Genomic DNA, 27,133 nt, shown 5'->3' on the forward strand with positions numbered 1-27,133 from the left:
GGCACGCTTGAAATTGTCCCAGAGGCTCCTTACACTGTCCTCATTTTTTTGGATTCTTTTTTCTTTTTGCTGTTCTGATTGGGTGTTTTTTGCTTCCTTATATTCCAAATCGATGGTTTGCTTCTTCGATTTATGTACTCTATTATTGAAGCTGTGTAAATTATTCTTTATTTCAGTTAATGCCTCCTTCAATTCTGACTGTGCATCCATCATTTCTGACTGGTCCTTTTTTATGCTCTTGAGGCCCTCACTAAGTTCACCGAGGTTCTCACTAAGTTCATTGAGCATCCTTATAAGCAGTATTTTGAACTCAGCATCTGTTAGGTTGCTTATCTCCATTTCACTTAGTTCTTTTCTTGGGGTTTTGTTCTGTTCTTTCATTTGGGACCTGTTTCTTTGTCTCCTCATTTTGGCTGCCTCCCTGTGTTTGTTTCTGTGTATTAAGGAGAGGTTTGGGGCTATCTGAGACCAGATGCTGCTCATTTGAAAGAATTTAGGAAAAACCTGAAGCAGGGTCCAAGACAGGCCAATCCTATGGTTAAGCAACTGGCAACAGCTTGGGTGGGCCTGAAAGTTGGGTGGGGCGGGGCCTCAGGGAGTCACCAGGGCAGGGCTACCATTGTGAGCCAGGTTGTTGGAGTCCCAGATATGGCTTCTGTCTGCTGCCCCAGGGATGGGCTCACCAAAGGAACCAAGGCCTCTGACAGCACCTTTGTCCCGGAGAAAGCCCCCTTTCCAGCCCTCGCTCCAGTGCCAAACAGCTCAGTTCTTCCCTGTATGTCTCTGGTGCCCCTCGAGCTGCCTCCCCTCCAAGCTTAGAGGGAGGGAGTTCGATAAGTCTGTGCGCAGGCCCTTTAAGGAGCTGCCTCGGTCTCCAGCCGCCTCAGCCTCCCTGAGCCTCAGTTCCCGCTGGTTTATCCAGCCAGAGGTTATGGGGACTTCTCTTCCTGGCACTGGAACCCTGAGCGGGGCGTCTGGTGTGGGACGGGGACCCCTTAGTCCTCAGGAAGGACCTTCCCAGCCGAGGTGTCCTCCTGATTTTTATCCACCACACGTGGGTGTGGTACCAGCCTGTAGCGCTGCCGCCGCCCCTCCTACCAGTCTGGATGTGGCTGCTGCTTTAATTCCGTAGTTGTAGGACTTCCATTCAGCTTGATTTCAGGTGATTTTGAATGATGGTTGTTCTGTAGTTTAGTTATAACTTTGATGTGGTTGTGGGAGGACGCGATACTGTGTTTACCTACGCCGCCATCTTGACCGGAAGTCCTGTACCATCTTATTACTGAGTAGTATTCTGTAGTATGGTTGCCCCAAGCTTGATTAAGCATTCACCTGTTGAAGGACTTGTATGTTGATTCCAATCTTTGGCTATTATGAATAAATCTGCTATGAACATTCCTGTACAGGTTTTGTATAAACTAAAGTCTTTATTTGTCTGGGATAAATGTCCAAGAGTATAATTGCTGAGTGTTATGATAACTGTGTATTTCATTTTATGAGAAACTGCCAAACTGTCTTCTAGAGTGGCTCTACCATTTTACATGTCCACCAGCTATACATATATGAGTGATCTAATTTTTCTGCATCCTTGCCAACATTTGGTATCATCAGTATATTTTATGTTAACCATTATGATACATGTGTAATTATAAGTTATTGTGGTTTTAATTTGCATTTCACTAATGGCTAATGATTTTGAACATGTCAGTTAATGTCTTTTGCCCATTTTCTAATTAGATTGTTTCTTTTCTGTTGAGTTTTGAGAATGCTTTATATATTCTAGATACAAGTCCTTTGTTGGATATGTGGTTTGCAAATATTTTCTCCAGTCTTTGACTTACTCTCTTCGGTGAACTCTAGACTCCTTGGCTTTCTCAGAATCACTTGAGTAATCATAGGATTGTCATTATTTTCTATCTCAGGAATCACTGTCCTTCATTGCCTGATGTCCAATGTCTTAGAAACCATTGTTTCACACATTTTGTCTGTTTTTTTTTTTTTAGTTGTTTGTGCCAGGAAGGTAAATATAATCCTTGTTATTCCTTCTCAGTCAGAAATAAAGTCTCCACCCCTAAAGTTTTCAGTAATGTCAGGAACACCTATTGTTACTAACTTCTGTCCAGTAATACCTTCCTTTCTCAAGTCCTTAAAAAATGGGTGGGGAATCCAGGCTGGTGTGACTCAGTGGACTAAGCGTCCGTCCCATGGACTGAGGTCCCATTTTGATTCCTGGTCAGGGTACATGCCCAGTTTGTGGGCTCGTTCCACAGTAGGGGGCATGCAGAAGGCAGCTGATCGATGTTTCTCTCTCACACTGATGTTTCTTTCTTTCTCCATCTCTCTCTAAAAAATCAATAAAAAACATTTTTTAAAGATGGGGCGGGTAGCGGCTAAATATAACAGACAAAAAGATACTTTTGATGTTGTTCAGCGTCTGTTGAAGCCCAGCTACCTCTAGAAGTTTGCAAATCAATCAGACACAGGCTTAGAACCAGAGATAAGTCAGCTACCACAGCACAAAATGATGGTGTAAAAAGATTTTAGTGACGGCGTGTGTGTGATAATACATCCTTTCTTGTTCAGAGTTCTCTTTGGATATAATGCTAGGTTCTAGGTGTTTTCAATATGCTTTTACTCTGTTCTTATCCTTACAGTCCTTTTCTTGAAAGAATGGCCTTATTTATAAAAATCACATTCAAATGGGTACAGTTGACCAGTTAAAGCAACCTTCCCAGCGTAAGTACACTAGCTAGGTAATTCTCCTTTGGCCTCTATTATTAGTTTTGGAGCTTATGTCAGAGTTTATGATGATTTATAATATAAACTAGGATTTCTTAAAGATTTATCTCTGCATTTCAAAGTTGCTCTTATCTGTGTAAAAACTCAGAAATATAGCATTGTCACAGTACCATGTAGCTGTCAAGCACTTGAAGAAAATATTTCTTTGGAGTTATTTTGTGGAATTAGGACACGTTTCAGAAATTAGGTGACTTTGAGCTCTGAGGTTTGCTAGAGCCATCTTTGGAATACAGAGCTGCCCCTGTTTGTGCCAGCCTTATCAAGAAAGTTTTATTTCTATTCCCAGTCTGTTGCTTTTGCTGATGATTCAAGAGAATAGCTTGGTATATTAGTCAGCTGTTTTTCCCAGTGGCTATTAAGATGCCTTCCACAGAGTATTTATTGGATGAATGAATGCCTCTTCATAGAGTTACTGCTTCATATATTTCATCCAGGATCTTTCCTTTCCTTTTTTTTTGTTTAACCCTCATCCGAGCATATGTTTTTAGTGATGAGAGAGAGAGAGGGAGAGAGAGAGAGAGAGAGAGAGAGAGAGAGAGAGAGAGAGAGAGAGAGAGAGAGAAGAGAGAAGAGAGAAGAGAGAGACACATTGATCGGTTGCCTCCTGTATGCACCCCTACTAGGAAACAAACCTATAACCTAGGTATGGGCCCTGACCAAGAATCAAACCTGCAACCTTTTGGTGTACTGGACAATACTCCAACCAACTGAGCCACATTATCCAGGGCAATTTCCTTTTCTTCTTATCTCTATCCTTTTCGTCATTTTCTTACTTATTTGCATTCCCTTTAGAGGGTGAAGAAAGAAGGCAAACATGAACCTGAAATCATTCTGTTGTTTATGAGTAACTCTGATAAGACGTGAGTATTATCTGAGAAGAAATTGATGTACTTCACTAAAATGAGGCTTTGGCGTTAATACTGTATTTCATTTATCCATCCTATTTTTCCTTGCCATTGCTAATGGTTGATTGGTTCTTTGCTTTTCTTCCAAGCCCTGACCAGCTTTTTTCTGTTATTAATTTATAGCTAGTGGTGTGCTATTTTATTTTTTGTTTTTATTTATAACTTTTCCTTTTCCTCTATATAGAGTCCTCTTCCTTTTCTTTATTCCTTAAATATTGGTGTGTCTTGAGGCCTCTTCTCACCTCCAGCCTTTTCTGCTGCTAATATGCCACTGTTCTGACCCTGCATTCTCCCTTTAAAATACAAGGTTTCAGTTTCTATCACAGTTTGGTGGGCTAGATATCCAGTCTCACTGATGTAACGCCTTTTGGACACTTTCTTTTTTTATCCTCACCCAAGAACATGTTTGCATTTATCTTCAGATAGAGCCGGAGGGGGGTGGGGAGGGGCAGACAGAGAAAGAAACATCGATGTGAGAGACACATTGAGTGGTTGCCACCCAGATGATCCCAAACGGGGCTGGGAACAAACTGCAACCGAGGTACATGCCCTTAGCGGAAACCGAACCCAGGCCTCTCTGGTCCATGGGCCGATGCTCTAACTGCTGAGCCAAAGCAGCCAGGGCTAAAAGCAGACTTTTTCTGAAAATTTTTTCTAAAACAGCAACAACAAAATTTAGTGAGATATATGTCATTGTTTTTCATTTTTACAGAACTGCTTTAATGTTGAGGTTAATAATCACAGATGAATTCTCATATCTGCCTTTTTATTCAGTTAATTATATTATTACATGTCACAATGCTTCTGGAAAATACTGTTGCTATATCTGTGAGAGCATGAGAGTGAAAAGGACCAACAATATCTTAGTATTATTATAAAAATGATTTTGGCTTTATAGATCCCATGGAAAAGTCTTGAGAAATTCCCAGGAGCCCTGGCCGGTTTGCCTCAGCGGTTAGAGCGTCCACCTGCGGTCCGGAGAGACCCGGGTTCGGTTCCCACTAAGGGCACGTACCTCGGTTGCAGTTTGTCCCCGGCCCTGGTTGGTCGTGCGGATGGCAGCCACTCGATGTGTCCCTTTGACGTCGATGTTTCCCTCTCTCTCTCTCTCTTCCTCTCTCTCCCTCCCACTCTGTCTGTACAAAAAATGGAAAAATGTCCTCGGATGAGGATTAAAAAAAAAAAAAAAAAAGAAATTCCCAGGAGCCCCAGGCCATAATTTGAAAGCTGCTTTTCTATCAAGTTACCTTGGTTTCCTCTTAGACTTCTCTCCCAATCATCATATACATCTTATACGTCATTAAGTTTTTGTTTTTTTAATTCTCACTGGAGGATATTTTTCTGTTTACCTTCAGATAGAGTGGGAGGGAGAGAGAGAGAAACATTCATGTGAGAGGGACACATTGACTAGTTGCCTCCTGTCTAACCCCGACCAGGGCCGGGGATGAACTGCAACTGAGGTACGTGTTGTTGGCCGGAACTGAACCCGAGACTCATTAGTCTGCGGGCTGGTGCTCTACCGCTGAGCCATACTGGCCAGGACTATGTCACTAAGTTTAATGATTATACCTTTTTATTGCCTCTCTTGTCAGAGTCCTCTCATTCTACAGCTAAAATGCTTATCTTTTTTCTAGCTGGTGTCTCTGCCTCTATTTTATATTCTTTCATCCACATTGTAGCAAAAGTAATAATCTTTCTGAAGTAGAAAGATGATGAAGTAACTTCTTTCTGAAAATCCTTTACAGATTTCTCATAGCTTTAGTTAGTACACAAGATGTTTTATGATCCTGTTTCCACTAACCTCTAGCTTCTTCTTAGGCCACTTTTCTGTGTGCCTTATACTATAGCTTTTTTTATGCAATACTTGCAGTTCTGAGAAAGCGTCATGGTGACCCATATATCTATGTTAGTAATATTATTGTGTTTTTGTGTTCACACTGTGTTCCTGGCACTGTTCTAAGCAGTTTACATGTTATCCCTTTTAATCTTCACACAGCCTTCCAGAAGTACTCCTATTATTCTGTTTTATAGATGAGGAAACTAAGGTTTAGAGAGATTAAGTAACTTCCCTCAAATCCTCCAGCTGATAAATATGGAATCTAGGTCTGTTTCTTTACTTCTCTGTTTAGCTAAATACTATTTGTCTATCCCTAATCATCCCTCCTTCTGGAAGCCTTTTTTTCTGGTATGATTTAGATGCCTTCTCGCTCTATTCCCATTGGTGAGAGCTCTAGCGACATTATACATTATAATTTACTTGTTTCCTGCACCGTTGATGTTCCTAATAGGTACAGAGAGAGAACTTTATCCTTCTGGCACACAAATATTAAATTGTATCCCAGAATATTTGTCTCTTAGAGGAAAATGCATATTGAGGACCTTAAAACTTTATGTCACTCTGGGCCTACTTATTCTGTTCATTCTATGCAAGCAGGTCCCTCAGTTTTGGAGCCATAAAATAGATTATATTATTTTTATATTCTAAGTTTGGAAACTAGAGAACCCACTCTTGCTGTTTACTTTAGAGAAGATTAAATAACAACAAAAATAATAGCTGAAATGGCTTCCCATCTGTGTAAGCATATTATCTGTATATTAACTCATTTAATATTTACAGCCCTATGAGATAGTTACTATTATATTTGTTTTACAGATAAGGGAATCTGAGGTACCAAGAGATTAAGTAACTTGCTGGAGATCACACCAACTTATAAGTGACAAAGCTGGAAATCAAATGTCTAAAATCTATACAGAATACTGATCTTCTTACTCAGCATCCCATAGTTATATCCTTTGCTAGGATAAAGGTGATTAGGTAAAATCATATGGCACAACTCTGGTGTGGTAATCTAATAGAAAAAGGTAATTTGGTATAGATTTTTTTAAATTGAATTTATTGTTTTTTAAAATGTGTTTGGTTTTTTTTGAATTCGCACCCAAGGATATTTTTTCATTGATTTTTTAGATAGAGTGGAAGGGAGGAAGAGAGAGAAACATTGATGTGAGAGAGACACATCAATTGGTTGCCTCCTGCATGATCCTGACCAGGGCCCGTGATCAAACCTGCAACCCAGATAGGTACCCTTCAACCAGGAATCAAACCTGAGCCACCTTCGGTCAGCAAGCTGACGCTCTAACCACTGTGCAACTGACGAGGGATAAAATGTGTTTTTTAACATATTTTGGTATAAATGAAAGGATCTTTCATGTTATCTTTATTAAAAAATCATTATCACAGTTCTGAGCTTCTAGCTCATTTATTTCCCATGTCCTGGTGAATAATAGCAACAAAAAGTGTCATATTTTAGTTGAGACTGAGGAGATTGGTAATAATTTTTACTCTCTCAGCAAGTTACATTGGTTAATTTCAGAATTCTGTTGCCTTCTTTTATTAGAGAGATACATCAGAACTTGATCTTTTTGGTGGAATTTATCTGCCCATACTTCCTTTCTTTTAAAAAAGTTTTTTTTTTAATTTTAAAGAGAGAGGAAGGGAAAGGAGGAGACAGAGAGACAGACAGAGAGACATCAATGGGAGAGAGAAACACTGATCTACTACCTCCCACACACCCACCCCTGAGGATTGCGCTCTGTACCCCAGGCATGTGCCCTGACTAGGAATCGAACTGGAGATCCTTCAGTTCATGGGATGATGCTCAACCGAGCCACCCCGGCTGGGCTTCCCATACCTCCTTTTTGCCCCTACAATCCCTTAAGCATTGCAGTGGATGTTAATTTTGAGAATACTAAACAACTTCAATAATTATACACCTTGAGGCATTTCTAAACATTGATAGCCCTGCATTTTTGGCCTAGAATGTGATGTATTGGAGCTTGTTGGCTTTTGTGTCTTTATTTTTTTTTTTAAAAGAAGGTTTTGAATTTTGTTCAGGGAGGAGTTATATTAATCTATGTAAATCCAGTCATAGAATTTAGAGCTGCTGGTAGTTTATTTTGCCAGTGCCCAGGAACATCATACTTATTTTTTGCTAATAGTATCTTGAGGTCACCAAGAGTAGTTTTTTTTTTTTTTTAAGATGATGCCTTATGTTGTAGATGTGTTTCAAATTAGACCAATATGAAGGAGGCAATTTTATTAAAATAAACTTTAAAATAAGTACCCAGGCTAGTTTTGGGATTTATGGTATACAAAAAGCATGTCTGCAATATGTCCCCCTTGTTGACAAACTTTTAATTCTGTTATGCAGGATGTGCTGCTGAGCTATCTTTTTTCCAGCCATTGTTCTCTACCTGAGAGTGTCATGTATAATGTTGTCAAGGTCATTTCAGTTTGTTTCATTTCAGAATAGATTTTATTCTAAATTTCCTGCTTCTGCCTCAGTATTCTTTTTTTAAATCCTCACCAGAGAACATTTTTGCATTTATCTTCAGATAGAGTGGGAGGGAGAGAGGGGGGAGGTGAGAGAGAGAAACATTGATGCAGGTGAGACATATTGAATGGTTGCCACCCACACTACCCCAACCGGGATGGGGACAAACTGCAACCAATGTATGTGCTCTTAAGCGGAACCAAACCCGGGACTCTCTGATCCACAGGCCGATGCTCTAACCGCTGACCCAAACTGACCAGAGCCTGCCTCAATATTCTAACCTTTAGTTTGTAACTGAGTATTCATCAGAGAGGTAAATATGTTAAGGACATTTGAAAACCCAGCTATGTTTTTGAGAGTGTGATGGGATGTGGGATATAGTTTGTAGACTTGCTTTGAGTTCTTAGGAGGTGATGGAACTGGTCTAAGCAAGACTCATGGGGTTAGGGATAGCATGAGAGACATGTAGGAAGGTTCCTTTTCTTAACCTGCTTTGTTGGACTTCTTTTTACTACATCCCATCATATTCGGTGCTTAAAACAAGATCTTTATGGCAATCTAGTGAATAGAATTTTTCTCTCATAGGATTTTGTATGAAATTACTGAGTATTACTAGTGTTTCTGTGCAGGTAGATGTCAAAGTGAAGTGGAAGAAAGCAGAAATGTCCTCATGTTAAAGGTATATTCTAATGTTTTCATTTATTTCATCTTTAAGGAAACTGTTCTGAAATTAAAGGAAGCAGCTAAATGAAGTAACCATATATAAATAATTCATTTTCTGCCCAGCTGGTGTGGCTCAGTGGATTGAGCATCGTCCCATGGACTGAGAGGTCCTGGTTTGATTCTCAGTCAGGGCACATGCCTGGGTTGTAGGCTCGATTCCCAGTAGGGAGTGTGCAGGAGACAGCTAATCAATGTTTCTATCTCACATTGATGTTTCTATCTTTCTCTCTCCCTTCATCTCTCTCTAAAACATCAATAAAAACATATTTAAAAAATAGTAATTTATTTTCTGATTATGCCAGGCTTGTTTTCATATAATATTGATATTGGGGTGTCAGATAACCATTTTATACTTGCTTTTGTAGTTAATAGTTTATTAACAAATACTTATTCGTTATGCCAGAAACAGAGTAAGGGATATAGCAGTGAAAAGAAAGGAAAAATCCCTGTTTTCATAGATCTTACATTTTTTTCCAGTCTTACTGAGATATAATTGACATATAGCTCTATAAGTTTAAAGTGTACCACATATTGACTTGACAGACATATATTTCAAAATGATTACCACAATAAATTTAGGTAACATTTATCTTTTTTGTAAGTTAGAAAACATAGAGCTTACATTTTAATGGGAGAAATGGTTGTAAGAAAAATACTATTAGACTTCCATGTAGTCAGTGACAGAACTCTCTAAAATGAGATTCACAGATGGCTGTGTTTTGGTTTCTCTGAAGTTGGCTCTACTTTTTTGCCCTTATGGTCCCTTTTTTGCTTATACTAGGGAGAAAGGTGATGGCAGAGCCAATAACAATAGTTTTAGTTCGTCATATATTTGCTGTGTATCAGGCACCCTGCAGAATTATTTTGAAAATTATTTCATTGCATTAAAATCCTACGAAGGAGATTTTAGCTAGCTTATTTTACAGGTTAGTAAAGTGAGATTTACTGAGGTGATTACTAATCGGAGATCATACAGCTGATAAGTGATAGGGCTAGTTAGGCCTGCTCCTAATACTTTTAAGTCCTAAGGCAAGAGCATGAATGAAAGCACATATTCCACATATTTAAATATTTAAGTTACAAATCAAGATTTTTAAAAACTTAGGAAAAATTCTCTCCTCCTACCTAGACAAGTATATTTTCATAATGACCTAAAGGCCAGAATTCCTGGATTCCTCAAATTTCTGAGATAGTGCAGGAAGACCCTCTAAGTGTAGTCTCCCTCTACACCCCTCTCATCATCTATCCCTCGTTCACCATTCAGACCATAGAGTATGTGTAATAGTAGGTATTGTCCATGGGAGGACAGAGTTTGAGAAGAGATCCACTGAAGGCTCAGGAAGTTGGCTTGGGACTGCTTGGGCAGGGAATTCTGGGATCTAGCATTTAGTTGGGGGTGGTAGAGTCAGGGGCTTTAGGTAGGTGTGTATCCTCGGTCCCATGAACATCTTGCCCTGAAGGGATAGGTAAATTAGAAGGGGGTCAGAGTGGATCTGTCTAAAGTATTGCGATCCAGAAAATGGTTCATTTACTACACCAAGGGTAGTACTAGTGCCAGGACAACCCCAAGTCCACCTGACCATCCTGTTTGTCAACAGTAAGAAAGCCTGAATTTACAGAGAGAGGAGTGATGGCTGGCTTACTGTCTGGTGAGTAGAGCAGAGATAGAAAACAATTGGTCCAACTATGGTATCATGCCTGGAGAGGTGTTTTATATGGACTATATTTTAGATTAGCCTGTCTGTTTCTCCTTTGAAAATACTATTTAGTGTTTGTTCTTAGAATCTAGAGAATTTAAAAATTGAAAAAACAAAAAACCCTTCATCTTATTCCAAGTTCATTCATTCTGATCTTTGTGTAGTTTAAGTTAACAGTTATGAGGAGACACAGTCAATTTTTCTTCTGAAGGCAGGTGAGGCAGAAGCATTTGGCTCTATTTATGTGTTGGTCTGTAGTTTATACTGAACAAGAATTTATTCAGTATTTGTTTTGCTTAGTTAGAAAAAAGCAGTATATAAAAGGACAAGATTATGGTTTCTTTCATATTTGTAAAATAACATTATAGGTAGATTAGGCATCATTATGTGGTCCTAAAATTTTCAGTTGTCTGGAATTGATCTCAGACTTATAGAGAGTGGTGTATATTTTGATGGGGAAATGCAATTTTGATATAGGATGTTATTTCTTCATCATACACATTGTTGAGTTTGTAGACTACATTTGAGTTAATGCTTATTCTTATAGTCCTGAGGACACTAGACTTAAGATTGACTCTCCAGCCACACTATTCCTCAGAACCCATACTTAAAGCATTATTGAGTGGGTTGAAACCTGCACAAGCCACATGTACACATGATTTTGGACTGTCTTCATCTAATTATAAATTCATTAGTTCTGTTAGACTTAGAGTTTAATTTAAATTTGATACGAACATAATCATGGCTTCTGTTCTGTTTTCAAACTACCCTTTTAATAGGTGAGAATCTTGTGTTTGTTTGTATTGCTTTAACAGATCTGTTAGAGGTGGAGAAATGAATAGAAAAATCTTGACTACTATGTACCCTCAATACTAGAGGATAATTAGTAGGTGAAAGTCCAAATTTATGTTGGACCTAGAATTTGGTGGTATATAAAATAAAATTTTACATCCCTTCTAATTTTTTCTTAAAAACTTGTCTTCTATATTGGATTTCCTTTTTCTATAACTACTATTGCCAAGTAGAACTAATGTTTATTAGCCATCTTGTTACCACATTTGCCAATTTCCTGAAAAATACTTGTTTTTTGAAAAAGCACATCTGTTTTGAGTGACAGTTTCAGCAGCATCCTAAATTGCAAAGGACTTGGGGATTTGTTGACAAAAATCCATTTTCTCTGACTCTTGATTCTTCCACCTAGTCTCTGTAGCCTATGGTCTATTTTAAGTCCAACTGCTGTGCTCTGTATTGCGGTAGTTCTTTTTTTTTTTTTGAATTATTTATCATTGTTTGGAGCCGAGTGGAGCAGTATGTTTTTTCACCACTGCTCATTAGAACCCATGTGTCTGTCTTCAACTTGGTTGACAGATTTGGTTCATGTTAAATCCCACTGGTCCATCTTAGGAAGGCTGCAAGGGCAGTGTGGGAACAGGCCACAATCTGTGATACACTATCAGAGCATTCAGACTTTTAGATTATTATTTTGTTTTGGCAGCAGTGAGAAAGTTAGAAGTTTGCCATGTTCTTCCCTTAAACTGCTCAGAGGTTTGTGCATAGATTGTGCTATGTTGATTTTTGTGATGACATTTTTTTAATGTTTTTTACAGTTGTAATTTTAGGAGAGATGAAGGAGGATTCCCTATGAAAAGCACAGCATGGAATTTAGATTTATTATAAATATGACTATTTGGGAGCACTTTGAAATTCTCTGGTCTTGGGGTATGGGTTGTGGAGGATTTGTTTGTTTTGTTTGGAAGTGTTCTCATTGCCTGTTCTCTTTTCTTTTAACAAACTATAGGCTTGAAAGAAAGTTGGCAAAACCTAAGAGTAAGACAGTTTGAATATTTCTTTTCTGTTTCTTGATGCATCAGTACTGATGTTTCTTTTGTTTTCATCTATATTTTTTCCTGCATGCTGTCTTTCATGAAAATATTTTTGTCTTTCTCAGTGTTGCTGCTTTTTTTCTCTGTGATGTAGCAGCGCACTATTAGTTGGTATTCTTGCCCTGGCTGGTTTGGCTCAGCGGTTAGAGTGTTGGCCTTCGGACCAGAGTTGCGTATTCTTTTTTTCTGGTTAATCCTCACCCAAGGATATTTTCTTCAGTTGGTTTTTAGAGAGCGTGGAAGGGAGGAAGGGATGGGGAGAGTGAGAAACATTGATGTGAGAGAGACACATTAATTGGTTGCCTCCCACATGTGCTCCAACCTGAAACCCAGGTATGTGCCCTTGACTTCGAATTGAACCTGTGACCCTTCAGTGGATGGGCCAGTGCTCTAACCACTGAACAGCACCAGCCAGGGCTAGTTGTATATTCTCTATTTTAAAAAATATTTCCCGATTTCTGGTCAAGATGGTGGCGTAGGTAAATGCTGTACTCATCTCCTCCTCACAACCATATCAGAATTAAAACTACACTACTGAACAACCATCATTCAAAACTCCCTGAAATCAAGCTGAATGGAAGTTCTACAACTACAAAATTAAAGAAGAAGCCACATTGAGACTGGCTCCAGCATGTGGGAGGCAGCTTGAAAGGCACCAGAGACATATGGGGAAGAACTGAGTTGTTTGTCATTGGGATGAGAGCTGGAGAGTCAGCTTTCTTCCAGACAGACCTGCTGGCAGAGGCCATTTGTTGTTCCTTTAGTGAACCCTTCCCCAACAGGGCAGGCTGCCGTATCTGGGACTCCAGCAACCTGGCTCATACAGTTTGCTTGTATGATTCCCTGAGGCCCTGCCCCAACCAGCGTTCAGGTCCACTCAAGCTGTTTCCAGTGTCTTTACCATAGGAAAGTCTGTCTTGGCTCCTGTTTCAGATTTTCCTAAATTCTCTAAAAAAAGCAGCATCTGGCCTCAGCGAGCTCCATACCTCTTACTACGTGGCCCCAGGCCTGGCACTAGAAGCAGCCAGCTTTGGTTCACAGCTTACCTTTGCCTGAGCACCTCCAAGCCCAGCACAAGAAGCAGCCATCTGCAGATCACTTTGTAGCTTATGCCTGGTGGCACTGGGTAGAACACAGGCAGTGGCTGACCTTGCCCCAGAGCTAGCACACCCATTAGACAGCTTCAGACCATGGTGAAGCACCACTACCCAACCACCTGCACAAGCGACATACTCAAGGAGTGAACTCAGTGGGTACCGGAGCCCTGCTGCAGTAAGTCTTGCTCTGTGTGGTGGGACCCTACACAGCTAGTCCTCCAAGGTAGTCAGAAGTCAGTGGTCAGTGGAACACAGCCAGTCCTTGAAGCTGATCAGCCTGAGTAAATCTCTCCGATTGACGAGCCAACAGCAATCAAGGCTCAATTAGAATAGGAGGGTATACAGTCCACACAAGGGGTTCACTTTGAGGGGACGGCTGGGGTGATCAGGGAGGCTGTGCCACTGGACCCTGCAGGACACCTACTACAATAGGCCACCCTAGGTAGCCTAAAGACAGCAATTCTACCTAATACATAGAAACGAACACAGGAGGCTGCCAAAATGAGGAGACGGAGAAACGTGTCCCAAATGAAAGAACAAAACAAAACTCCAGGAAAAGAACTAAACGAAATGGAGATAAGCAATCTAACAGATGCAGTTCAAAACACTTGCTTATAAGGATGCTCAATTAATTCACTTAGGCCCTCAAAAGCATAAAAAAGGCAGTTAGAAATGAAGGATGCACAGTCAGAAATGAAGGAAGCACTAACTGAAATAAAGAATAATTTACAGAGAATCAATAGTAGAGCAGGTAAAGCCAAGAAGCAAACCATCAATTTGGAATATAAGGAAGCAAAAAACACCCAATCAGAACAGCAAAAAGAAAAAAGAATCCAGAAGAATGAGGATAGTATAAGAAGGCTCTGGGACAACTTCAAGCGTACCAACATTCACTGCATCATGGGGGTACCAGAAGAAGGAGAGAAAGCAAGAATTTAAAAACCTATTGGAAAAAATAATGACAGAAAACTTCTCTAACTTGGTGAGGAAACAGACATACAAGTTCAGGAAACACAGAGAGTCCCAAATAAGATGAACCCCAAGAGGCCCACACCAAGACACATCATCATCAAAATACAAAAGGTTCAAGACACAGAATCTTAAAAGCAGCAAGAGAAAAGCAGTTCATTACCCACAAAGGAGCTTTCATAAGACTGTCAGCTGATTTCTCAAAAGAAACTTTGCAGGCCAGAAGGGAGTGGCAAGAAATATTCAGAGTGATGAAAAGCAAGAACCTTCAACCAAGATTACTCTATCCTGCAAAACTATCATTTAGAATTGATGGCCATATAAATGGTTTCCCAGACAAGAAAAAGCTAAAGGAATTCATCACCACCAAACCAGTATTATATGAAATGTTAGAGGGTCTTCTTGAAGAAAAAGAAGATAAAAAATATGAACGATAAAATGGCAATAAATACATATCTATCAACAACTGAATCTATAAACAAAATGAACAAGCAGAACAGAAACAGACTTATAGACATAGAGAACATTTTGTTGTTGCCAGATGGGGGAATGGGTGAAAAAGGTGAAGGGATTAAGTACAAATTGGTTATTAGATAGACAAACCTCAAAGGGAATAGGGGAGGGAGGGCAGGAAGAGATGAACCAAGGAACTTCTATGTATAACCAATGGACGCAGACAGTGGTATGGGGAAGGGGGAAGGAGAGGGTGGGGCTGGGGAGGAGGGGTTCAATTGAGGAAAAAGGAGGGACATCTGTAATACATTCAACAATAAAGATAAGTTAAAAAAAAAAAAGGAAAGTGAAGCAACATATGACTTAGACAGCTGAAATAAAGCCACAGGACTGCCCCCCCCAAATTTCCCTTTTTGTCCTGGCCAGTTTGGCTCAGCAGTTAGAGTGTCGGTCCCTGGACCAAAGAGTTGCAGGTTCAGTTCCGGTCAAGGGCACGTACATTGGTTGCAGTTTGATCCCCAGCCCTGGCTGGGGTTGTGGGGAGGCAACCAATCTATGTGTCTCTCTCACATCTATGTTTCTCCACCCCCCCCCCCCCCCAAATACTCTATCTGAAATTCAATGGAAAAATATCCTTGGGTGAGGATTAATATATATATATATATTTTATATATACATATATATATTACATATATATGTATATATATATATCATATATATATGTAATATATATATATATATTTCCCTTTTCATATCACTATAGCTGGAAGAGGAGTGCCTGTCAACCATTCAGGCACTAGTGAAGGAGAAACCTTGTTTGTACCCCTTCCTTATTGGCCAGCTCTAAATTTGTCCATACCTTTTTGAAAAAACAGTATAGATTTGGTTTCCATTTTTGGAGTAATGATGAAATATTTTTTATGTTTTGTACCAGAACAAGGTTTTTTGGCCTTCCTTTGCTGCTTTTGGTCTGTGCCATTGGCTGAGAAACTGGTAACTCATTGCTGAGTAATTTCAGTTATATTATTATTAAAATTATCACTTTATTCCCCTTTGATATGAGTAATTTCAGTTATATTATTATTAAAATTATCACTTTATTCCCCTTTGATAGTGGCTTTCAGTTGCATAAATTGTACATTTTTCAGCAGGACCTTAGGACAGCCCTACACACTGCTTGTTCTGATGTTTCATTAAACTCAGTTCTTTGAGCCCTGGCCAGTTTGGCTCAGCGGTTAGAGCGTCGGCCTGCGCTCCGGAGAGACCCGGGTTCGGTTCCCGCTAAGGGCACATACTTCGGTTGCAGTTTGTCCCCGGCCCTGGTTGGTCATGCGGGTGGCAGCCACTCGATGTGTCCCTTTCACGTCGATGTTTCTCTCTCTCTCTCTCTTCCTCTCCCTCCCTCCCGCTCTATCTGTACAAAAGATGGAAAAATGTCCTCGGGTGAGGATTAAAAAAATAAATAAATAAATTCAGTTCTTTGAACTGCATCGGCCAGGTTAAGCCAAACTAAATTTATTATTTTTGCCTTGTGCTTTTGTTTTTCTTCAAGTTATCTTGACTGTCTCTTTGCCAATACATTTCCATAACTCCTTGAAAAATCCATTGCAAAATTATGTTCTTTAAGAAACGGGGAAGTCAGAGGAATGGACTTGTTTTTCTCATTGTTTTGAATTTCTGTTGGTTTTAATTTCACATATACTTTTTAAAACTCCAGATTGCAATTGAAAGGGCAAAGCAAGTATCTTGTTTTCTCTCTAATTTTATGAACTATCTGTCCCTACTACTCTCGGCACATGGTAGGCAGCCTCCTGCCTACAGCAGGGCAGACTCATTGGATAATAGGGTATCAGTGTAGGGTAAGAGGGATCATAAATATTGGGAATTCTCAATTTTGTATCTTTTAGAATGGTAAGAATATGAAGACTTTAGTTTTACTTTGAATTACATTTTGGAGACTAAAATAATATGGATTACAAATTAAAAGTCTAAAAAGACATGTTTGGTTTCTAAAAGAGCCAAGTTTTGTCTGCATAACAATGTTAGAACATATTTGTTACTGGCATGCCAGGAAGATGGCTCACTTGAGCAAAAGTCTACCCTTGACAGTCGGTGTAAGTGACATTCAGAACCAGAATTGCATATCTGCAGGACTGTTAACCTCATTTTCCAACCCCTGTGACACTTTTCATGAGAGTTGGGTTTACCTTAGAGATCTTAATTCATAACTAGAGTTCTTGACCTTTTAAGAAGTAGAGCTATATTTCATTTCCTGACACTTTTAAAATCATTTTATGGTGTTAAGATGCTGGGGTGTAGTGGTCAGGAGTGGGGACAGGGGCTTTCTGAATGAAGGCTAGGAAGGAGGAAAACTACCCAAGGCTTCTTATTTGCCTAATCCTTCTGTATGAAATCAATTTCTTGCTGCCTTCGTAGCCCTACCCCAGTCATGCCAGGTTAATCCTCAATCCCAATGCTGTTGACTGTTTGCAAAGTTAGGGACTAGTCCCTCAAGTTCACCCTCACTTCTGACACCAATTGCAGAGTTCAAGGGTCCCCAAAACTATCCTTAGATTCAATAATTTGCTAGCAGAATGCATAGAATTCACTGAAAGCTGTTACACTCAAGGTATGGTTTATTTCAGCAAAAGGATGCTGAATAAAATCAGCTGATGGAAGAGACACGAGGCAGAGTTCAGGAGGGTTCCATATACTGAACTTCCAGTTGTCCTCTCTCAGTGGTGTCATGGACAGCATTAACTCTTCCTGGCAGTGATATTTGACAACATACATGGAGTATTGCCAACTGCATAAGCTCACTTGAGCCTTGTTCAAAGTTTTTGTTGGGGCTTCATCACATAGATATGATTGACTACTTATGTAAGCTAATCTTATTCGTCTCCAGCCCCTCCTGAGGTCAAGCTGATACTGTGACCCAAAGTTCCCATCATAAATCACATCATTAGACTATCTGGCCTAAAAGACCCCAGTAAACAAAAACTGCTTAACAAACATGACAATCCAGTTGTTTAGAATTATTTTCAGGGAGCTGAGGCAAAGACAAGACCTCTCTTTGGGTAAGATTAAATTCTTTACTATATACTGTGTTATTTTAATGTTCAAGCCCAACCAAGGGAAATGTGAAGGGAATGAGTTTAAATATGTTAAACCATGCAAAAAAGCTTTGGTTAAAAAGTTAAATATAGCCCTGGCTGGTTTGGTTCAGCGATTAGAGCGTCGGCCTGTGGACCAGAGAGTCCCAGGTTCGGTTCCTGCTAAGGCCACATACCTCAGTTGCAGTTTGTCCCCGGCTCCTGTTGGGGTTGTGTGGGTGCCAACCAGTCGATGTGTCTCTCTTACATCAATGTTTCTCTCTCTCCTTCCCTCCCTCCCTCCTGCCCTATCTGAAGATAAATGCAAAAATGTCCTCGGGTGAGGATGAAAAAAGAAAAAGTTAAATATATATGAATTAAATTTTATAAAAACATAGATCTAAGTTGATAGAGCTCCTGGGCCCCTGAGAGAAGCCAACTCAGATCATCTGTGGTATAACATACCTCAACCCTAGCTTCAAAGAATTCCCAAAGATAGATTGCTGATAAATATGAGCTAATAATATCACAAATAACCAAGTCAATGTGAACAAGCAACTGCAGAAACAACTGATCCAGACCCATAGAAACTTCAGATATTGAAATTATTTGATGTAGAATATAAAATAAGTATATTTAATGAAATAGAAGAGTAAATAAAAACTATGAATAAAAAATGAGAATAAAGCAAGACTGGCTGGGTTGTAAAATAAGGACTTAGATATTTTACAAATAAAAATATATAGTTATTTAATGTTAAAAACTCAGTGGAAGGAGCTTAAGCTTTAGTCATGGTAGAGTAACAATTTGATTTATGCTTCTGCCTTAAACAGGTAACTGGAAAAATATATTTTAAACACTGTTTTAGACATTGGACAAGTGGTAGCACAGAACAGTGACACCTGAGAGAAGTGAAACAAACAATTTGAGCCCTATGATGGCCCCATGATCTTGGCCTGAAGAACTATAGCACCTAGGATGGGAAGGGATACCCAAATAGAGCTGGCAGTCTCCCTGAGGTGAGGAGACAGAGGTAAAAGTTCAGGAAAGTCAAGGCAGTTAGAATTTGTGGGTAGAGTATTTGAAAGGAGAGAGCTTTGCACCTTTGCACAGGGAGAGCAAAAGGTTTCCCCTAAACCTACACTGTCTAGTACAGTAGCAGCTAACCACATGTGGATATTTAAATAAAAATTTATTTTCTCAGTTGCCCTAACCACATTTCCAATGCACAACAGCCACAATTTCATCATCACAGAAAGTTGTATTGGACTTTAGTGCCTCAGATTCTTTAGCCGAGTGTTAATCATCATGATTAGTGACAAAATTAACCCAAAGCCAGAAAAGGATCACTAGAAAGCATTAGACAGAGCAGTCCATGTTATACAGGGCCATAATTATGTTGTGTTTTGGACTAGCTAGAGTAGAGACATCCTCTAACACCTGGAACATTGTTGAATCCTTAGAAGGGTATTGCCTCAATAATGCTGTCAAATTATCCCTGGTCTAAAGGATTTATCTAACAAACATAAAAGCAAGCCTCACATGGATTAAGTTGTTTCCAAGTCACTGATTTGTAAAATAAAGCTCAAAATTAAAGAAAAAAATTTAAAATGTCCGGCTGGTGTGGCTCAGTGGTTGAGCATCAACCCATGCACCAAGAGGTCGTCAGTTCAATTCCTGGTCAGGACACATGCCCAGGTTGTGGGCCCGATCCCCAGTGTGGAGCACGCAGGAGGTGGCCGATCAGTGTTCTCTCTCATCGATGTTTCTCTCTCTCTCTCCCTCTCATTTCCTCTCCCTATAAAATTAATAAAGAAAAAATAGTATTTAAAACTCCAGCAAAATTTACAACATTTGGCATCTAGTCACAAATTATCAGGTATAAAAAGAAGCAGAATACAACACACATTGAGAACAACTAATCACCAGAAATAGGCCTAGAAATAACACAGATGATAGAATTAATAGTAGACAAGGGCATTTATAATAGTTACAACTTTTTCATCTGTTCAAAAGCTAGAGAAAAGATTGAGCATGTTAAATAGAGACATGGAAGAGAAAAAATGACGCAAATCAAACTTATAAAAATGAAAATTACAATTTCTGAAATTAAAAATGTACTAAACAGGATTAACAGATAAACATTGCGGAAGAAAAAAAATTAATGAACTTGAAGACAGCAATAGAAACATCTAAAATAAAACATAAGAAAAAGATTAAAAATATAAATATACGGTAATGAATGATGAATGAACAGCGGGACATCAGCCAGGCTAAAAATACTGTGTAGCTTTGGCTGGTGTGGCTCAGTTGGTTGAATGTCGTCCCATACACCAAAAGGTTGCTGGTTCGATTCCCTGTCAGGGCACGTTCCTGGGTTTCTGGCTCAATCTCCAGTAGGGGGTGTGCAGGAGGCAGCCAATACATGTTTTTCACATCAATGTTTCTCTCTCCCTTTCTCTCTAAAGTCAGAAACAGCTCTGGCCAGTTTGGCTCAGAGGTTAGAGTATCGGCCCATAGAACCCACGGGCATGGGTTCTATTCTAGTTAAGGGCACATACCTAGGTTGCAGGTTTGATCCCTGGCCCTGATTGGGGTCGCACAGGAGGCAACCAATTGCTGTGTCTCTCACATCGATATTTCGCTCTCTCCCTCCCCACCTTCCTTCCACTCTCTCTAAACACCAATGGAAAAATATCCTTGGGTGAGGATTAACAATAAATAAAATCAATAAAACATTTTAAAAAGAATACATGTAATTGGAGTCTCAGGGATGTGGTAGTGAGAATAGAAAAATATTTGAAGAAGTAATGACAGCGTGTTTTTTTTTGTTTGTTTTTTTATCCTCATTCGAGGACATTTTTCCATTTTTTGTACAGACAGAGTGGGAGGGAGAGAGAGGAAGAGAGAGAGGGAAACATCGATGTGAAAGGGACACATCGAGTGGCTGCCACCCACACGACCAACCAGGGCCGGGGACAAACCGCAACCGAGGTACATGCCCTTAGCGGGAACCAAACCCGGGTCTCTCCGGACCGCAGGCAGACGCTCTAACCGCTGAGCCAAACCGGCCAGGGCGACAGCGTGTTTTTTAAAAATTGTTTTTGTTGTTAATCCTCATCCTAAGGATATTTTCCCATTGATTATTAGATAGAGTGGGAGGGGGTGGGGGGGTGCATCTATATGAGAGGAACAATCAATTGGTTACCTCTCGCAAGGGGATTGAACCTGCAACCCAAGTACGTGCCCTTGACCCAGACTCAAACCTGCCACCCTTTGGTCTGTGGGCCAACTCTCTAACTGCTGAGCCAGACTAATCAGGGCATGTTTTCTAAATTGAATGAAAACTATAAACTCACAGATTGAAGAAGCTCATTTAAGATTTTTTTCTTCATCACTGAGTTTTAAACAGTTTGATTATGATAGCTTTGGTGTAGCTCTTTATGAGTTCTTTGAGCTGCTTGGATTCATGAAAACACAAAACAGAAAAATCATGGATAGAGCTATACCAACGCACATCTTAATCAAGTTGATTAAAACTAGTGAAAAGAGAGTCTTCAAAGCAGGCAAAAAATAACAACACACACACATTATATATAGAAGTGTTCTAGGCTGAATTGTGTCCCCCAAAATTTGTGTGTTGATTCTAAGCCCCAGTAACTCAGAATGTGACTATATTTAAAGAAAAAGCCTTTTGCCCAGCCGGTGTGGCTCAGTGGTTGAGCATTGACCCATGCACCAAGAGGTCGCTGGTTCAGTTCCCAGTCAGGGCACATGCCCAGATTGTGGGCCCGACCCCCAGTGGGGGGTATGCAGGAGGTGGCCAATCGATGTTCTCTCTCATCGATGTTTCTGTCTCTCTTACCCTCTCTTTCTCTCTCTCTAAAATCAATAAAGAAAAAAAGTTTCTAAATAAAAAAATAAAGAAAAGGCCTTTAAAGAGTTGATTAACTTAAAATGAGGCTATTAGGGTGGACCCTAATTTAATCTGACTGTGTCCTTATAAAATGAGGAAACTTGGATACACAAAGGGATACCAGGAGGATGCATGCACAGGGGAAATACCTCTTGCAGACACAGTGAGAAAGTTGTTGCCAGCAAGCCAACGAGAGAGGCCTCAGGAGAAACCAAACCTATGAACACTTTGTTAGTGGACTTGTAGCCTCCAGAACTGTGAGGAAATAAACAACATTTAAGCCATTCAATCTGTGTTCCTTTGTTATGGCATCCATAAAGGTAAGAATTGTGGCAAACTTTTCCTCACAACTCAGGCAAGCCAGAAGGAAGATATTGGAGCGGTAACATTAAAGTGCTAAATGATAAAAACCTGTAACCTAAAATTGTATGTGCAGTGAAAATAGGCTTTTGAAGTTGAAGAGAAAAATATGCAGAATGGGCAAATGTCAAGGGTCAAAGAGTACATTCATAGAAACAAGCATCAAAATGGAAATGCAACCCGCTGTATGGGAGAGCATCATTGCCAGTGATACATCAGATAAGGGATTAATTTCCAAAATATATAGAGTGCTCATATAACTCAACAAAAGGAAGACAAAGAACCCAATTAAAAAATGGGCAGAGGAGCTAAATAGACACCTCTCCAAATAGGACATACAAATGGCCAAGAGACATATGAAGAAATGCTCAACATCACTAGTCATCAGAGAGATACAAATTAAAACAACAATGAGGTATCACCTCACACCTGTCAGAATGGCCGCCATCAACAAATCATCAAACAAGTGTTGGCTAGGGTGTGGAGAAAAGGGGACTCAAGTACATTGCTGGTGAGAATGCAGACTGGTGCAGCCACTATGGAAAACACTATGGTGTTACCTCAAAAAATTAAAAATTGAATTGCCAGTTGACCCAGTGATCCCGCTTCTAGGAATATACCCTAAGAAGCCTGAAACACCAATCAGAAAGAATATATGTACCCCATATTCATAGCAGCACTATTTACAATAGCTAAGATCTGGAAACAGCCCAAGTGTCCATCAGTAGACAAATGGATAAAAAAGCTGTGCTACATATATACACAATGGAGTACTATGCAGCTGTAAGAAAGATCTCTTATCCTTTGAGACAACATGGAGGGACCCGGAAAGTATTATCCTAAGCAAAACAAACCAAGCAGAAAAAGACAAATTCCACATGATCTCACTTATTTGTGGAATATAATGAACATAACAGTCTGAGGAATAGGGTAGACCCAGAGATGTGGAAGTAGGTACAGACTGACAACCCTTAGAAGAGGGGGTGGTAGGGGGAGGGAAGAGATAAACCACAGAACTTATATACATGTACACATAACCAATGTACATGGACAACAAAGCCAGGGATGGGGTGGGGGGGGATGGGGAGGAGGGTGTCAATGGGGTGAAAAAGGAGAAACATCTACAACAAAAATTTTTTTTAAAAAGTACATTCATGATTGTTTAGGGCTGAGGATTGGGAGAAAATGGGGAGTTGTTGCTAATGGGTATAGGGTTTCTTTTTGGGGTGATGAAAATGATCTAAAATTGATTTAGGTGAGAAGCACAACTCTGAATATATTAAATTATGCACTTTAAGTGAATTGTTTTGTGTGTGTGTGTTTTTGTTAATGCTCACCTAAGAATATTTTTCCATTGATTTTTAGAGAGCAGAAGGGAGGGAAAGGGGAGAAAGAAAGAGAGGGAGAGGAACATCGATATGAGAGAGACACATCAATTGGTTGCCTCCTGCATGTGTCCTGACCAGGACTGGGTATTGAACCTGCAACTCAGGTATGCTGCCTTGACCAGGATTTGAACCCACTATCCTTTGGTGTGCAGGCCGATGCTCTAATCACTGAGCCACATTAGCCAGGGCTAATGTGAATTGTATGTTATATAAATTTTATCACAATAAAAATAATGAAGATGAAATAAAGCCTTTAAAAAATATACAAGAGGTATGGCAGACTGGGTAAATGCTGTACTTGCATCCTCCCACAACCACATAGAAATGACAGAACAACCATCATTCAGAACTGCCTGAAATCTAACTAAACAGAAGACCTATAACTAAGAATATGAAGAAGCCACATTCAAGACTGGTAAGAGGGGTAGACTCGAAATGGACTGGTCCCACATCCAGGTGTGGTGGTTAAAAATCAGGAGGGATATCTTGGCTGCAGAAGTCTTCCCTGAGGAGTGAGGTGTGCTAGCCCTGTGCCAGACCCCCAAGTCCAGAATTCTAATGCCAGGAAGAGAAGATCCCATAACTGGCTGAGTGAGATGGAGGGCTGCTGGAGTTTCAGGCATTCCTCTTAAAGATCTCATGCACAATCTTACTTAGACATATTTGCTCTGAGCTTCAGTGCTGGGGTAGCAGCTTGAAAGGCACCAGGGACATACAAAGAGGAACTGAGTAGTCTGGGATTGGGGCAAGGGCTGGAGGGGCAGCTTTCTCCTAGACAGAAGTGCTGGCACAGGCCATTGTTCCTTTGCTGAGCCCTGCCCCGACAGAGCCAGTAGGTGAGTACCATATCTGAGTCTTCTTCAACCTGGGTAACACTATTTGGCCCACTCTGGTACTTCCCTGAGACCTCACCTCACCCAACTTTTAGGTCCACCCAAGTTGTTTCCAGTGGTTTTCCATACAAACAGCTTATGTTGGTTCATGCTTTACACGTTCCTAAAATCTCTCAAGCCAAATCTGGCCTCAGCATGCCACATACCTCTTGCTAAGTGGCTCCAGGCCTGGCACTAGTGGCAGCCAGCCTTGGTTCACAGCTTGGCTTCTCCTGGGCATGTCTAAGCCCAACACAAGTAGCTGCCATCTGCAGTTCTCCCTCTAGCTTATTTCAGGTGGCCCTGGGCACATCACAGGCAGTGGCTGAACTTATCCTGCACCACTCAGGAGGCCCCAGGGCCAGTGTACCCAGTGGATAGCTTTAGACCACATTGAAGCATCACCCAATCACTTCCTTGAGTGACACACTTGAGGTACAGACTCAGCAGGTACCAGAGTCCTGTCGAATTAAGTCTTATTTAACGAGGTCAGCTGCTGCACAATAGATCTTCCACGGTGGTGTGGCCAATCCTCACAGCTGATCGGCCTGGAGGGTAAATCCCTCCCATTGACATGTCAACAACAATCAAGGTTCAACTACAAAAGGAGGGTGTACATGGCCAACATGGGGCAGGAGGAGCACACCTGTAGTGCCTAGCGTGGGTGACCCAGGAGGCTGTGCCACTAGGCCCTACAGGACACCTACCTAAGGCCGCTTTACCAAAACCATGATAAGTAACGGCTCTACCTAATATATAGAAACAAACATGGAGGCAGTCAAAATGAAGAGACAAAGAAACAGGTCCCAAATGAAAGAATGGGGGGAAAAAAAACAGAAAAACTAAACAAAATGGAGACAAGCAATCTGCCAGGTGGCCGAGTTCAAAACACTGGTTATAAGGATGCTCAATTAACTTAGGGGAAGAGTAGATGAGTTTAATGAGAACTTCAACAAAGAATAGGAAACATAAAAATGGAACTAGAAAACAAACAAGAAGCAGTCAGAAATGAGTACATTACAGGGAATCACCTGTTAAGTAGATGAAGCAGAGGATCAAATCAGTAATTTAGAAGATAAGGAAGCTTCCCTGGCTGGTTCGGCTCAGCAGTTGGAGCGTCTATCCATGGACCAAAGAGTCTTGGGTTCAGTTCCGGTCTGTTGGCACTTCCGACCCTGCCCTGATCAGGTCATGCAGGGGGCAGCCAATTGATGTGTCTCTCTTGCATCGATTTCTCTCTCTCTCCCTCCCACACTATCTGAAGATAAATGGAAAAGTGTCCTTGGGTGAGGACTTAAAAAAAGAAAAAAGAAGAAGATAAGGAAGCAGAAAACACTAAACAGCAAAACAAATTATAATTTAAAAAATGAGGATAGTATAAGGAGCCTCTGGTACAACTTTAAGCACACCAATATTTGCAGAGAGAGAGAGAGGAATTGAAAACCTGTGTGAAAAAATAATAATGGGCAACTTCCCTAACCTGGTGAAGGAAATTGACATACAAGTCTAGGAAGCGCAGAGAGTCTCAAACAAGATGAACCCAGAGAGGTCCACACCAAGACACATAATTAAAATTAAAGACAAAGAGAATCTTAAAAGCAGCAAGAGAAGAGCAGTTAGTTATTTACAAGGGTTCTCCCATAAAACTGTCAGCAGATTTCCCAACAGAAACTTTGCAGGCCAGAAGGGATTGGCACAAAATATGCAAAGTGAAGAAAAGCAAGGACCTACAACCAAGATTGCTCTGCCCAGCAAAGTTATTATTTAGAACAGAAGGACAGATAAAGAGCATCCCAGACAAAAAACAAGTTTATTACCACCAAACCAGTATTATAAGAAATGTTGAAGAGTCTTGAAAAAGATGAAAAAAGATCTAAAATATGAATAATGAAATGGCAATAAATACATAGTTATTAATAATTACTTTAAATGCAAATGGATTAAATGGTCGAATCAAAAGACATATGGTGGCTGAATGAATAACAAAACAAGATCCTTACATATGCTGTCTACAACAGACTCACTTCAGAAAAAAAAAAAATACACACAAACTGAAAGTAAATGGATGGAAAAGATATTTCATGAAAATAGAAATGGGGAAAAAAAATAAAGCTGGGGTAGCAATACTTATACCACACAAAATAGACTTTATTTTGTTGTTATTAATCCTCACCCGGGGATATTTTATATTTTTTCGTTTTTTTTTAGAGAGAGGAAAGGGGGAGGGAGGGAGAGAGAAACATTGTTGTGAGAGAGACACATCAACTGGTTGCCTCTCACACGACCCCAACTGGGCTGGGGATTGAACCTGCAACCCTTTGGTCCTCAGGCCAATGCTCTGATGCTTGACCTCAGCCAAACTGGCCAGGGCCAGACAAAATAGACTTTAAAACCAAGGCTATGAAAAGAGACAAAGAAGGACCCAGCAATTCCACTTCTGAGTATTTACCTGAAGAAACCCAAAAGACATATATACATCCATATGTTCACTGCAGCATTATTTACAGGAGTAAGATATGGAAGCAATCTAAGTGTCCAATAGATGAATGGATAAAGGAATGGTAATATATACAATGTAGTGTGACTCAACCATAAAAAAGAATAAAATCTTGCTATCTGCAACAACATGGATGGATTGTGCTGAGTGA

General features: G+C 40.2%; 1 protein-coding gene across 1 annotated transcript in view; it reads left to right on the plus strand.

Moving 5' to 3' along the window:
• Window positions 1-2,335: 2,335 nt before the first annotated feature.
• Window positions 2,336-27,133, plus strand: part of R3HDM2 (R3H domain containing 2) — a 114,684-nt gene continuing 89,886 nt past the window's right edge. The window contains exon 1 of the mRNA XM_036253176.1: window positions 2,336-2,736. Coding sequence (XP_036109069.1) covers window positions 2,700-2,736 — 37 coding nt within the window. The 5' untranslated portion in view covers window positions 2,336-2,699. The remainder of the gene's footprint in view (window positions 2,737-27,133) is intronic.

The sequence above is a fragment of the Molossus molossus genome, unplaced genomic scaffold (assembly GCF_014108415.1).
Source record: "Molossus molossus isolate mMolMol1 unplaced genomic scaffold, mMolMol1.p scaffold_m16_p_10, whole genome shotgun sequence".
NCBI lineage: Eukaryota > Metazoa > Chordata > Mammalia > Chiroptera > Molossidae > Molossus > Molossus molossus.